Genomic DNA, 16,348 nt, shown 5'->3' with positions numbered 1-16,348 from the left:
GATTCCGATGCTTCACTTCAGGTTTACTGTATCCCTTGGACCTTCACATTGACGATGAAACACAGAAATTGTATCGGAATTATATACAAAATGCACAATGCCGACTTATGTACAAGAAGACTGTCTCTTCCTACTGTCTATGTTTTGAGTCATAAAACGCACAATAACCACTGAAGTACAAGAAGACTGACTCTTCTTAGTTTCTACGTATTGAGCCTTTCGTGTGAGACCTGATTTAGATTCCGATGCATCACTTCAGGTTTACTGAATCCGTTAGACCTTCACATTTACGATGGGACACAGAAATTGCATCGAAATTAAAAACAAAAGGCACAAAGCTGACTTACGTACAAGAAGACTGACTCTTCTTACAGTCTATACTTTAAGGTTTTCCTGTGAGCCCAGTCTTCGATTCTGATGCTTCACTTCATGTTCACTGTATTTCTAGGACCTTGGATTTGACGATGGAACACAGAAATTTCCTCGGAATTAAATACAAAAGGCACAATGCCGACTTAAGTACAAGAAGACTGACTCTTTTTACTGTCTGTGTTACAGGCCTTACCTGTGACCACAGTTTTGGATTCCGATGTTTCACTTCATGTTTACTGTATCCCTTGGACCATCACATTGACGTTAAACACAGAAATTGCATCGGAATTAGATACAATAGGCAGAATGCCAACTTAAGTACAAGAGGACGGTCTCTACATACTGGCTATGCTTAGAGTCTTTCCTGTGAGACCAGTTTTAGATTCCGATGGATCACTTCAGGAGTACTGTATCCCTTGGACATTCACAATGACGATGAAACCAAGAAATTGGATCGGAATTAAATACAAAATGCACATGGCCGACTTAAGTACACAAAGACTGACTCTTCTTACTGTCTATGTTTTGAGCGTTTCCTGTGAGACCAGTTATAGATTCTATTGCTTCATTTCAGGTTTACTGTATCCCTTGGACCTTCACATTGTCGATGAAACGCAGAAATGGCATCGGAATTAAATACAAAAGGCACAATGCTAGTTTAAGTACAAGTAGAATGACTCTTCCTACTGTCTATGTTTTGAGCCCTTCCTGTGAGACCAGTTTTAGAATCCGATGCTTCACTTCAGATTTACTGTATCCCTTGGACCATCACATTGACGATGAAACACGGAAATTGCATCGGAATTAAATACAAAAGGCAGAATTCCGATGTAAGTACAAGAAGATTGACTCTTTGTACTGTCTACGTTATGAGTCTTTCCTGTGAGACCAATTTTTGATTCCGATGTTTAATTTCATGTTTACTGTATCACTTAGAGCTTCACAAGGACGAGTAAACACAGAAATTGCATTGGAATTTAATTCAAAGGGCACAATGACAACTTTAGTACAAGAAGAGTCACTCTTCTTGCTGTCTATGTTTTGAGCCTTTCCTGTGAGACCAGTTTTAGATTTCGATGCTTCACTTCAGGTTTACTGTATCCCTTGGGCTTCACATTGATGATGAAACACATACATGGCATTGGAATTAAATACAAAAGGCACAATGCCGACTTAAGTACAAGAAGACTGACTCTACATACTGTCTATGTTTGAGCCTTTCCTGAGAGACCAGTTTTAGATTCCGACGCTTCACTTCAGGTTTACTGTATCCCTTTTAGCTTCACATTGACGATGAAACACAGAAATTGCATCGGAATTGAATACAAAAGGCATAATGCCGACTTAAGTAGAAGACGACTGACTCTACTTACTGTCTAAGATTGAGCCTTTCCTGAGAGACCAGTTTTAGATTCCGACGCATCACTTCAGGTTTACTGTATCCCTTGGCCGTTCACATTGACGATGAAACACGGAAAATGCGTCGGAATGAAATGCAAAACGCACAATGCCGACTTAAGTACAAGAAGAGTGACCTTTCTTACTGTCTACGATCTGAGCCATTCGTGTGAGAAAAGTTTTAGGTTCCCTCGCCTCACTTCAGGTTTACTGTATCCGTTGGACCTTCACATTGACGATGAAACCAAGATATTGCTTCGGAATTAAATACAAAAGGCACAATGCCGACTTAAGTACATCAAGCCTGACTCTTCTTACTGTCTGTTTTGAGCCTTTCCTGTGAGACCAGTTTTAGAATCCGATGCTTCACTTCAGGTTTAATGTATCCCTTGGACCATCACATTGACGATGAAGCACAGAAATTGCAACGCAATTAAATACAATATGCACAATGCTGTCTTAAGTACAAGAAGACTGACACTTCATATTGTCTATGATTTCAGCCATTCCTGTGCGAACAGTTTTAGATTCCAACGCTAATTTTCATTTTTACTGTAGCCCTTGGACCTTCACATTGACGATGAAACTCTGAAATTGCGGCGGAATTAAATACAAAATGCACAATGCTGACTTATGTAGAAGAAGACTGACTCCTCTTACTGTCTATGATCTGAGCCTTTTCTGTGAGACCAGTTTTAGAACCGATGCTTCACTTTAGGTTTACTGTATCCCTTGGACCTTCACATTGACGATGAAACACAGCAATTGCCACGCCATTAAACACAAAACGCACAATGCCGTGTTAAGTACAAGAAGAGTGACTCTTCTTACTGTCTATGTTTTGAGCCTCTCGTGTGAGACCAGTTTTAAATTCCAATGCTTCACTTCAGGTTTACTGTATCCCTTGGACTTTCACATTGACAAAGGAACACTGAAATTGCATCGGAATTAAATACAAAAGACACAGTGCCGACTTATGTACAAGAAAAATGTCTCTTCCTACTGTCTATGTTTTGAGTCATTCCTGTGAGACCATTTTTAGTTTGCGATGCTTCACTTCAGGTTTACTGAATCCCTTGGACCCTTACATTGACGATGAAACACAGAACTTGCATCAGAATTAAATACAAAAGGCACAATGCCAGATTAAGTACAAGTACAATGACACTTCTTACTGTCTATGTTTTGAGCCCTTCCTGTGAGACCAGTTTTAGAATCCGATGCTACACTTCAGATTTACCGTTTCCCTTGGAGCTTCACATTGACGTGAAACACAGAAATTGCATCGGAATTAAATACAAAAGGCACATTTCTGACGTAAGTACAAGAAGATTGACTTTTTGTACTGGCTACGTTTTGAGTCTTTCCTGTGAGACCACTTTTAGATTCCGATGCTTAACTTCATGTTTACTGTATCCCTTGGACCTTCACATTGACGATGAAACACATATATTGCATTGGAACTAAATACAAAAGGCACAATGCCGACTTAAGTACAAAAAGACTGACTCTACATACTGTCTATGCTTGGAGCCCTTCCTGTGAGACCAGTTTTAGATTCCGATGCGTCACTTCAGGATTACTGTATCCCTTGGAGCTTCACATTGATGATGAGACAATGAAATTGTATCGGAATAAATTACAATACGCACAATGACCACTGAAGTGCAAGATGACTGACTCTTCTTACTGTCTACGTTTTGAGCCTTTCGTGTGAGACCTGATTTAGATTCCAATGCATCACTTCAATTTTACTGAATCCCTTAGACCTTCACATTTACGATGGGACACAGAAATTGCATCGAAAATAAATACAAAGGGCACAAAGCTGACTTACGTACAACAAGACTGACTCTTCTTACAGGCTATACTTTAAGGTTTTCCTGTGAGACCAGTTTTAGATTCCGATGCTTCACTTCATGTTTACTGTATCCTTAGGACCTTCACATTCACGATGAAACACAGAAAATGCTTCGGAATTAAATATAAAAGGCACAATGCCGTCTTAAGTACACGAAAACTGACTATTCTTACTGTCTATACTTTGGCCCTTTCCTGTGGATCCAATTTTATTATCCGATTCTTCACTTCAGGTTTACTGTAACGCTTGGACCTTGACCTTGACGATGAAACACAGGTATTGCGTCGGAATTAGATACAAAAGGCACTATGCCGACCTAAGTACAAGAAGACTGACGCTTCTTACTATCTATATGTAAGGCCTTGCCTGTGAAACCAGTTTTATTTTCCGATGATTCACTTCAGGTTTACTATATCCCCAGGTCCTTCACTTTCACAATGAAAGGAATTGCATCGGAGTAAAATACAAAAGGCAGAATGCCAACTTAAGTACAAGAAAACTAACTCAAATTACTGTCTATGTTATGTGCCTTACCCGTGAGACCAGTTTTAGATTCAGATTCTTCACTTCAGGTTTACTCTATCCCTTGTACATTCACATTGAAGATGAAACTAAGAAATTGCATCGGAAGTAAATACAAAATGCTCATGTCCGACTTGAGTACAGAAGGACTGACTCTTCTTACTGTCTATGTTTTGAGCCTTTCCTTTGAGACCAGTTATAGATTCTGATTCTTCACTTCAGGTTTACTGTATTCCTTGGACCTTCACATTGACGATGAAACGCAGAAATGGCATCGGAATTAAATACAAAAGGCACAATGCTATTTTAAGTACAAGTAGAATGACTCTTCTTACTGTCTATGCTTTGAGCCTTTCCTGTGGGACCTGTTTTAGATTCCGATGCTTCACTTCCGGTTTACTGCATCCCTCGGACGTTCACATTGACGATGAAACACAGAAAATGCATCGGAATTAAATACAAAGGCACAATGCCGACTCAAGTAAATGAAGACTGGCGCTTCTTACTGACTATATTTTGGGCCTTTCCTGTGAAACCAGTTTTATTTTCCGATCCTTCACTTCAGGTTTACTATATCCCTTCGTCCATCAATTGACGATGAATGAAAATGCATCGGAATTAAATACAAAAATGCACAACGCCAATTGAAGTACAAGAAAACTAACTCTACTTACTGTCTGTGTTCTGAGCCTTTCCTGTGAGACCAGTTTTAGATTCCGATGCTTCACTTCAGGTTTACTGTATCCCTTGGACCTTCACATTGACGATGAAACAAAGAAATTGCATCGGAATTAACTACAAAAGGCACAATGACGACTTATGTACAAGTAGACTGAATCTTCTTCCAATCTATGCTTTGAGCCCTTCCTGTGAGACCAGCTTTAGAATTCGATGCTTCACTACAGACTCACTGTATCCCTCGGACCTTCACATTGACGATGATACGCAGAAATTGCATCTGAATTAATTACAAAAGGCACAATACCAACGTACGTACAAGAAGATTAATTCTTGTACGGTCTATGTTTTGAGTCTTTACTGTGAGACCACATTTAGATTCCGATGCTTGACTTCAGGTTTACTGTATTCCATGGACCTTCACATGGACGATGAAACATAGAAATTGCAACGGAATTAAATTCAAAGGGCACGAAGCCAACTCATGTACAAGAAGACTCACCCTTCCTAATGTCAATGTTTTCAGCTTTTCCTGTGAGACCAGTATTAGATTCCGATGCTTCACTTCAGGTTTACTGTATCCCTTGGCCCTTCACATTGACCATGAAACACATAAATTGCATTGAAATAAAATACAAAAGGCTCAATGCCGACTTAAGTACAACAAGACTGACTCTACATACTGACTATGATTTGAGCCTTTCCAGTGTGACCAATTTTTGCTTCCGATTCTTAACTTCAGATTTACCTTACCACTTGGACCTTCACATTGAGGAAGAAACACAGAAATTGCAGTAGAATTAAATACAATGGGCACAATGCCGACTTAAGTAGAGGACGACTTACTCTACTTACTGTCTAAGATTGAGCTTTTCCTGTGAGACCAGTTTTGGATTCCGATGCTTCATTTCAGGTTTACTGTATCCCATGGACGTTCACATTGACGATGAAACACAGAAAATGCATCGGAATTAAATACAAAAGGCACAATGTAAACTAAAGTACTAGAAGACTGACTCTACATACTGTCTATGCTCTCAGCCTTTCCTGTGAGACTAGTTTTAGATTCCGATACTTCTCTTCAGGTTTACTGTATCCCTTGGACATTCACATTGACGATGAAACACATATATTGCTTTGGAATTAAATACAAAAGGCACAATGGCGACTTAAGTACAAGAAGACCGAATCTACATATTGTCTATGCTTTGAGTCTTTCCTGTGGGACCAGTTTTAGATTCCGATGCTTCACTTCAGGTTTACTGTATCCCTTGGAGCTTCACATTGACGATGAAACACTGAAATTGCGTCGGAATTAAATACAAGTGGCACAATGCTGACTTATGTACAAGAAGACTGACTCCTCTTACTGTCTATGATCTGAGCCATTCCTGTGAGACCAGTTTTTCATCCTAATGCTTCACTTCAGGATTACTGTATCCCTTTGACCTTCACATTGACGATGGAACACAGAAACTACATCGGACTTAAATACAAAAGACACAATGCCGACTTCTGTACAAGAAGACTGGCTCTTCTTACTGTCTATGTTTTGAGCCTTTCCTGTGAGACCAGTTTTAGATTCCGATGCTTAACTTCAGGTTAACTGTATCAATTGGACCTTCACAGTGACGGTAAAACTAAGAAATTGCATCGGAATTAAATACAAAAGGCATAATGCCGACTTAAGTACAGGTAGACTGACTGTTCTTACTGTTTATGTTTGAGTCTTTCCTGTGAGAGCAGTTTTAGATTCCGATGCTTCACTTCAGGATTACTGTTTCCCTTGGTCCTTCACGTTGACGATGAAACACAGAAATTGCATCGGAATTAAATACAAAAGGCACAATGCCGACTTAAGTACAAGTAGACCGACTCTTCTTACAATCTATGATTTGAGCCCTTCCTGTGAGACCAGTTTTAGATTCCGATGCTTCAGTTCAGATTTACAGTAATGCTTGGACCTTCACATTGACGACGAAAGACAGAAATTGCATCGGAATTAAGTACAAAAGGCACAATTCCGACTTAAGTACAAGAAGACACTGTTTTAACTGTCTACGTTTTGAGCCTCTCCTGTGAGACCACTTTTAAATTCCGATGTTTCACTTCAGGTTTATTGTATCCCTAAGACCCTCACATGGACGATGAAACACAGAAATTGCATTGGAATTAAATTCAATGGGCACAATGCCAACTTAAGCACAAGAAGACTGACTCTTCCTATTGTCTATTTCTCGAGCCTTTCCTGTAAGACCAGTTTCAGATTCCGATGCTTCACTTCAGGTTTACTGTATCCCTTGGAGCTTCACATTGACGATGAAACACAGAAATTGCATCGGAATTAAATTCAAAAGCCTTAATGCCGGCTTAAGTACATGAAGACTGACTCTGCTTATTGTCTCTGCTTTGAGCATTTCCAGTGTGACCAATTTTAGATTTTGGTGCTTCACTACAGATTTACTGTACCACTTGGACCTTCACATTGAGGAAGAAACACAGAAATTGCATCTGAATTAAATACAATGGGCACAATGCCGACTTAAGTAGATGACGACTGACTCTACTTACTGTCTAAGATTGGGCCTTTCCTGTGAGACCAGTTTTAGATTCCGATGCTTCACTTCAGAATTACTGTATCCCATTCGACCTTCACATTGACGATGAAACTAAGGAATTGCATTAGAGTACAATACAAAAGGCACAATGCCGACTTATATACAAGAAGCCCGACTCTTCTTACTGTCTATGTTTGAGCCATTCCTGTGAGACCAGTTTTAGATTGCGATGCCTCACTTCTGGTTTACTGTATCCCTTGGACCCTCACATTGACGATGAAACACAGAAATTGCATCGGAATTGAATACAAAAGGCACAATGATGACTTAAGTACAAGAAGACTGACTCTCCTTACAGTCTATGTTTGGAGCCCTACCTGTGACACCAGTTTTAGATTCTGATGCTTCACTTCAGGTTTACTGTATCCCTTGGACCTTCACATGGACGATGAAACACTGAAAATGTATCGGAATTAAATACAAATGTCACAATGCCGACTTAAGTACTAGAAGACTGACTATTATTACTGTCTATATTTTGTGCCTTTCCTGGGAATCCAGTTTTATTTTCTGATGCTTCACATCAGGTTTGCTACATACCTTGGTCCTTCTCCATGACAATGAAACACAGAAATTTCATTGGAAATAAATACAAAATGCACAATGCCGCCATAAGTACAAGAAAAGTAACTCTTCCTACTGTATATGTTCTGAGCGTTTCCTGTGAGACCAGTTTTAGATTCCGATGCTTCACTTCAGGATTACTGTATCCCTTTGACCTTCACATTGACGATGAAACACAGAAATTACATCGGAGTTAAATACAAAAGACACAATGCCGACTTCTGTACAAGTAGACTGACTCTTCCTACTGTCTATGCTTTGAGCCTTTCCTGTGAGACCAGTTTTAGATTCCGATGCTTAACTTCAGGTTTACTGTATCAATTGGACCTTGACAGTGACGGTGAAACTAAGAAATTACATCGGAATTAAATACAAAAGGCACAATGCCGACTTAAACTCAGGTAGACTGACTGTTCTTACTGTCTATGTTTTGACTCTTTCCTGTGACACCAGTTTTAGATTCCGTTGTTTCTCTTCAGGATTACTGTTTCCCTTGGTCCTTCACGTTGACGATGAAACACAGAAAATGCATCGGAATTAAATACAAATGGCACAAAGCTGACTTAAGTACATGAAGACTGACTCTTCCTACTCTCTATGTATTGAGCCTTTCCTGTGAGACCAGTTTTAGATTCTGCTGCTTCACTTCAGGTTTACTGTATCCCATGGACCTTCTCATTGACGATGAAACACAGAAATTGCATTGGAATTAAATTCGAAGCTCACAATGCCAATTTAAGCACAAGAAGACTGACTCTTCCTACTGTCTATGTTTTGAGCCTTTCCTGTGAGACCAGCTTTAGATTCCGATGCTTTACTTCAGGTTTACTGTATCCCTTGGACCTTCACATTGACGATGAAACACATATATTGCATTTGAATTAAATACAAAAGGCATAATGCCGACTTCGGAACAAGATGACTGACTGTACTTACTGTCTAAGATGGAGCCTTTCCTGTGAGACCAGTATTAGATTCCGATGCTTCTATTCAGGTTTACCGTATCCCTTGGACCTACACATTGACGATGAATCTAAGAAATAGAATCGGAATTAAACACCAAATGCACAATGCCGACATAAGTACAAGTGGACTGAATCCTCTTACTATCTATGTTTTCAGCCCTACCTGTGAGACCAGCTTTAGAATCCGATGCTTCACTTCAAATTTACTGTATCCCTCGGACCTTCACATTGACGATGAAACATTGAAATTGCATTGGAATTAATTACAAAAGGCACAATTCAGACGTAAGTACAAGAAGATTGACTCTTTGTACTGTCTATGGTTTGAGTCTTTCCTGTGAGACCACTTTCGGATTCCGATGCTTAACTACAATTTTACTGTATCCCCTGGACGTTCACATGGACGATGAAACACAGAAATTGCATCGGAATTACATTCAACGTGCACGATGCCAACTTAAGTACAAGAAGACTCACTCTTCCTACTGTCAATGTTTCTAGCCTTTCCTGTGAGACCAGTTTTAGATTCCGATACTTCACTTCAGGTTTACTGTATTCCTTGGACCTTCACATTGACGATGAAACACTTACATTGCGTTAGAATTAAATACAAAAGGCACAATGCCGAATTAAGTAAATGAAGACTGACTCTACATACTGTCTACGTTTGGACCCGTTCCTGTGAGACCACTTTTAGATTCCGATGCTTCACTTGAGGTTTGCTGTATCCTTTGGATCAACATATTGACGATGAAATACAGAAATTGCATCGGAATTAAATACACTATGCGTAACGCCGATTTAAGTACAAGATGACTGACTCTTCTTACTGTCTATGTTTTGAGCCTTTCCAGTATGACCTATTTTTGATTGCGATGCTTCACTTCAGATTTACCTGACCACTTGGACCTTCACATTGAGGAAGGAACACAGAAATTGCATCAGAATTAAATACAATGGGCACAATGCCGACATAAGTTGAAGACGACTGACTCTACTTTCTGTCTAAGATTTAGCCTTTTCCTGTGAGACCAGTCTCAGATTCCGATGCTTCACTTCAGGATTACTGTATCCCTTTGACCTTCACATTAACGATGAAACACAGAAATTACATCGGAATTAAATACAAAAGACACAATGCCGACTTCTATACAGGAAGACTGACTCTTATAACTGCCGATGTTTTGAGCCTTCCTGTGAGACCAGTTTTAGATTCCGATACTTCACTTCAGGTTTACTGTATCCCTTGGACCTTCACATTGACGATGAAACACAGATATTGCATCGGAATTACATACAAAAGGAACAATGCCGACTTAACCCTTTAATTCATACTGTAGCTGATAAGCTACAGACCTCATTTCTTCGATTTATTCCATATGGAGAAACATTTTCGATCAAATTCGTTATGTAGCTGAGTGTATACACTCCGCTGCAGTTTCTAGTAGTTCTTCATAGCGATCATAGATGGCAGGACGAGCTGAAGCAGTTCGACAGTGAGCTGTGTGGACATACTGCCAAGTGTGTGTTTTGGCGGAAAGTTGAGTTGTGTTTTTGGTGTTTGTGCACTGATTTCTGGGTTTGAAAATTACTTTTTCATTTTGAAAACGTAAGTAGATATGGTGTAAACAGTTAATTCGAGTGTCTTTGCGATAGATTTGAAATGAGGCCTGTTTTTGTGTACGTAGCTTATCACCTACATTTTTCATTTATTGCATTTCAGGCGCTGACGTAAAAATGTCTCGAAAGAGTCAAGAAGAAATGCTTATGGAATGGTTAGAGATTCCACTAAGCAGTGATGACGATCTTGAGTGTTTCTCTGACGATTCCATTCAAGATGAGACATATGTTGCTCCAGAATCTGTTGATTGTGATAGTGACAGTAGTGACGAAGAAAGTCAAGTACCAGTAATTAGGACTGAAGATGTTTCTGGAACAAGACAATCTGATGTTATAATGAAGGAATCGACGTCACAGTTGTCTGATAATGCTCTGAAACTGCCATGCAGCAGCAAAAATGTTACCAAAAACAGCAGGAGTGTGGTTTGGAAAGATAAACAGTTGATTATTCCCGAACTGCAGTCAAAATTTCATGGCAATACTTCGTTACCAGAAGAAGTAATAAACTTAAATACTCCATACCAATTCTTCAAACATATATTTCCATCTAAACTGTTTGATCTAATTGTCGAAGAGTCTCATAGATACAGTGTGCAGTGTAATCCTGATAGACCAATAGATTTATCCTGTGATGACATAAAAAAATTTATAGGCATCTGTCTCGTAATGTCAATAGTTCATGTACCTAATACGAGGGATTACTGGGGAGAAGTTACTGGTACTCATCTGATCAAGACAACAATGACAGTGAATCAGTATGAGCAAATACGTAAGTTTCTTCACTTCAATGACAACAGTGCAATGATACCCAGGGGTGAAAAAGGTCATGATAGACTCTTCAAGATAAGACCCATAATAGAATTGATGAGATCTCGGTTTCAAACAATACATGTTGAGGAGTGTGTTTCTGTTGATGAACAGATATGTTCAACAAAGGCTAGAAGTTATTTGAAACAATACATGCCAAACAAGCCTCATAAATATGGATACAAATTATTTGTTATTAGTGGCATATCTGGTTATGCCTACGATTTTGAGATTTTCACTGGAGATGAAAATGAACCAGAAAAAAGAGTGACTGGGGAGGAAGACTTGGGAGCAAGTGCAAATGTTGTAGTTCGACTTAGTAGGATACTACCAAGAAATATGAACCACAAACTGTACTGTGACAATTATTACACAAATCTGCCACCGCTTGTATGGTTACATAAACAAGGAATTTACTCACTTGGGACAGTCAGAAGAAACAGAGTGCCAGACTGCAAGCTCCCTTCAGAAGCTGAGCTGAAGAAAATGGCACGAGGTGCATCAGTAGAGCGCGTCGCAACAGTGGATGGTGTAGACATATCAAATGTAGTGTGGAAAGATAACAAGAGTGTGATGTTGCTTTCTACACTTGCTGGACAGCAGCCTATTCATGAAGCAGGGAGGTATGACAAAAAAACAAAGTCAAGAATAACAATACCTTGTCCACAAATAATTAAGCTCTACAATAAACATATGGGACGTGTTGACCTTCTTGACAGCATAATGGGTCGACATAAAATTCTTGTGAAAAGTCGAAAATGGTATATAAGATTGTTTTACCATCTCCTGGACATGGGAGTAGTCAATTCCTGGCTGTTGTATAGGAGAGTAGCAGAAACCAAAGGGATTAGGAGAACTATGAAACTCTCCGAATTTCGAATGGAAATTGCTCACTGTTTGTGTCGCTCAGGTCAAACTTCAGCAAAACGTGGAAGGCCAAGTAATGAACTCGAAAACCAAATACAAGCTAAGAAGACAAAGGGGCCCACAGCACATGTACCTCCACAAGATGTAAGGCTGGATCAAGTAGGTCACCTGCCCTCGTACTTGCAAGTGAGACAGAGGTGCAAAATGCCAGGATGCAAGGGATTTTCCTGGGTTCAGTGTAATAAATGTGCAGTTGCATTGTGTTTGCACAAACAAAAGAACTGTTTTCAAACTTTTCATGTAAAGTGATTATCACATGCTTGGGTACAAACCTGTTGGAACTAGATACCTTATTGTTCATATATAAAAGTGTATAAAATATACAACAAATGCTCAATATTTACAACATTAATGTCCTATTTATTATTTTAGGATTTTTCCCTTCCTATACAAAGTATTTAATCATAATCAACAATTAAATGACGAGAGATTTGGTCAAAATTGAGGGAGCAAAATAAGGACATCTATTGTGGCTCGTAAGGTGTTAACTCAAAATGTAGCTGATCAGCTACAAAGCGATTTTAAACAATAGTGCCTTGTTAATTTAATTTTAAAAAATTTTCAATATTTTTTCCGAAATGTAGGCACTATAAACTAAACATGGTAATTTTTACAGCTTGAAATAAAAAATCATGCATTTAAGGGTTAAGTACAGGAGGCCTGACTGTTCTTACTGGCTATGTTTTGAGTCTTTCCAGAGACACCAGTTTTAGATTCCAATGCTTCAATTCAGGTTTACTGTTTCCCTTGGATCTTCACGTTGACGATGAAACACAGAAATTGCATCGGAATTAAATACAAAAGGCACAATGTCGACTTAAGTACAAGTAGACCGACTCTTCATACAGTCTATGTTTGAGCTCTTCCTGTGAGACAAGTTATAGAATCCGATGCTTCAGGTAAGATTTACTGTAATGCTTGGACCTTCTCATTGACAACGAAAGTCAGAAGTTGCATCGGAATTAAGTAAAAAAGGCACAATTCCGACTTAAGTGCAAGAACACTGAATCTTTTTACTGTCTATATTTTGAGCCTCTCCTGTGAGACCACTTTTTAATTCCGATGTTTCACTTCAGGTTTACTGTATCCCTTGGAGCTTCACATTTACGATGAAACACAGATATGACTTCGGAATTAAATACAAAAGGCACAATGCCGACTTATGTACAAGAAGATTGACTCTTCTTACTGTCTCTGTTTTGGGCCTTTCCTGTGAGACCAGATTTCGATTTCGATGCATCACTTCAGGTTTACTGTATCCCTTTGCCTTCACATGCACGATGAAACACAGAAATTGCATCAAAATTAAATTTAAAGGGCTTAATGCAAACTTAAGTACAGGAAGACTGACTCTTCTTACTATCTACGTTCTGATCCTTTCCTGTGAGACCTGTTTTAGATTCCGATGCTTTACTTCAGGTTTACTGTATCCCTTGGACCTTCAAATTGAAGATAAAACACGTATATTGCATTGGAATTAAATACAAGAGGCATAATGCCGACTTTAGTACAAGAAGACTGAATCAACATACTATGATTTGGGCCTTTCCTGTGAGACCAGTTTAAGATTCCGATGCTTCACTTCAGGTTTACTGTATCGCTTGGAGCTTCACCTTGATGATGAAACTCAGAAATTGCATCGGAATTAATTACAAAAGGCATGATGCCGACTGAAGTACAAGAAGGCTGACTCTTCTTACTGGCTATGCTTTGAGCCTTTGCAGTGTGACCAATTTTTGATTCCGATGCTTCAGTTCAGATTTACTGTACCACTTGGACCTTCACATTGAGGAGGAAGCACAGAAATTGCATCAGAATTATATACAATGGGCAGAATGCCGACTTATGTATATAAGAACTGACTCTACTTACTTTCTATGATTGAGCCTTTCGTGTGCGACCAGGTTTAGATTCCGATGCTTCACTTCGGGTTTACTGTATGCCTTGGACCTTCACAATGACGATGAAATACAGATAGTGCACCGGAATTAAATACAAAATGCACTATGCCGACATAAGTAAATGAGGACTGACTCTACTTACTGTCTATGTTTTGAGCCTTTCCCGTGAGACCTCTTTTGGATTCCGATGCTTCACCTCAGATTTACTGTATCCCTTGGACTTTCACATTGACGATGAAACACAGAAATTGCAACGGAATTAAATACAAAATGCACAATGCCGACTTAAGCACACGAAGACTGACTCTTCTTATTGTCTATGTTTGATACCTTCCTGTGAGACCAGTTTTAGATTCCGATGCTTCACTTCAGGTTTACAGTATCCCTTGGACCTTCACATTGACGATGAAACACAGAAATTGCATCGGAATTATATACAAAAGGCACTATACCGACATAAGTACAAGAGGACTGACTCTACTTACTGTCTATGTTCTGGGCCTTTCCTGTGAGACCAGTTTTAGATTCCGATGCTTCGCTTCAGGATTACTGTATCCCTTGGACCTTCTCATTGACGTTGAAACACAGAAAATGTATCGGAATTAAATACAAATGTGTCAATGCCGACTTAACTACAAGAAGACTGCCTCTACTTCTTGTCTATGTTCTGGGGCTTTCCTGTGAGGCCAGTTTTACATTCAGATGCTTCACTTCAGGTTTACTGTATCCCTTGGACCTTCACATTGACGATGAAACACATATATTGCATTGGAATTAAATACAAAAGGCACAATGCCCATTTAAGTACTTGAAGACTGACTCTTCTTACTGTCTATGCTTTGAGCCCTTCCTGCGAGATCAGTATTGGAATCCGATTCATCACTTCAGATTTACTGTATCCCTTGGACCTTCCCATTGACGATGAAACACATATATTGCATTGGAATTAAATACAAAAGCCAGAATGCCTACTTAAGTACAAGAAGACTGACTCTTCTTGCAGTCTATGTTTTGAGCCTTTCCTGTGTGACCAATTTTACATTCCGATGCTTCACTTCAGGTATAATATACCCCTTGGACTTTCGCATTGAGGAAGAAACTCAGAAATTGAATCAAAATTAAATACAATACGCACAACGACGACATAAGTACAAGAAGACTGACTCTTCTTACTATCTATGTTTTGAGCATTTCATGTGAGATCGGTTTTAGAATCCGATGCTTCACTTCGGGTTTACTGTATAACTTGGTGCTTCACATTGACGATGAAACACAGATATTGTATCGGAATTAAATACCAAATTACCAATGCCCTCATAAGTACAAGAAGACAGAATCTTCTTATTGTCTATGTTTTGAGCCCTACCTGTGAGACCAGTTTTTGATTCCGATGCTTCCCTTCAGGTTTACTGCATCCCTTGGACCTTCACATTGACTACGACACGCAAAACTTGCATCGGAATTAAATACAAATGGCACAATGCTGACTTAAGTACAAGAAGACTGACTCTTCTTACTGTCTATGATTTGAGCCTTTCCTGTGAGACCAGTTTTAAATTCTGATGCTTCACGTCCGGTTTACTGCATCCCTCGGACGTTCACATTGACGATGAAACACAGAAAATGCATCGGAATGTAGTACAAAACGCACAATGCCGACTCAAGTAAATGAAGACTGACGCTTCTCACTGTCTATATTTTTGGCCTTTCCTGTGAAACCAGTTTTATATTCCGATGCTTCACTTCAGGTTTACTATATCCCTTGTTCCTACACCTTGACGATGAATGAAAATGCATCGGAATTAAATACAAAAATGCACAATGCCTACTTAGGTACAACACAACTAACTCTTCTTACAATCTGTGTTCGGAGCCTTTCCTGTGAGACCAGTTTTAGATTCCGATGCTTCACTTCAGGTTTACTGTATCCCTTGCACCTTCACATTGACGAAGATACAAAGAAATTGCATCGGAATTAATTACAAAGGCACAATACCGACATAAGTACAAGTAGACTGAATCTTCTTACAATCTATGTTTTGAGCCCTTCCTGTGCGACCAGCTTTAGAGTCCGATGCTTCACTTCAGACTTACTGTATCCCTCGGACCTTCAGA

The 16,348-nt window shown here is 39.3% G+C and overlaps 1 protein-coding gene across 1 annotated transcript in view; it reads left to right on the top strand.

Annotated features, from left to right (window-relative positions):
- The first annotated feature begins 10,715 nt into the window (after positions 1-10,715).
- LOC124616607 (piggyBac transposable element-derived protein 4-like) overlaps positions 10,716-16,348 on the top strand; it is a 31,825-nt gene continuing 26,192 nt past the window's right edge. The window contains exon 1 of the mRNA XM_047144929.1: positions 10,716-12,028. Within this exon, the coding sequence (XP_047000885.1) occupies positions 10,716-12,028 (1,313 nt within the window). The remainder of the gene's footprint in view (positions 12,029-16,348) is intronic.

The sequence above is a fragment of the Schistocerca americana genome, chromosome 5 (assembly GCF_021461395.2).
Source record: "Schistocerca americana isolate TAMUIC-IGC-003095 chromosome 5, iqSchAmer2.1, whole genome shotgun sequence".
Taxonomy (NCBI): domain Eukaryota; kingdom Metazoa; phylum Arthropoda; class Insecta; order Orthoptera; family Acrididae; genus Schistocerca; species Schistocerca americana.
This window is presented reverse-complemented; position numbering and strand designations above follow the sequence as displayed.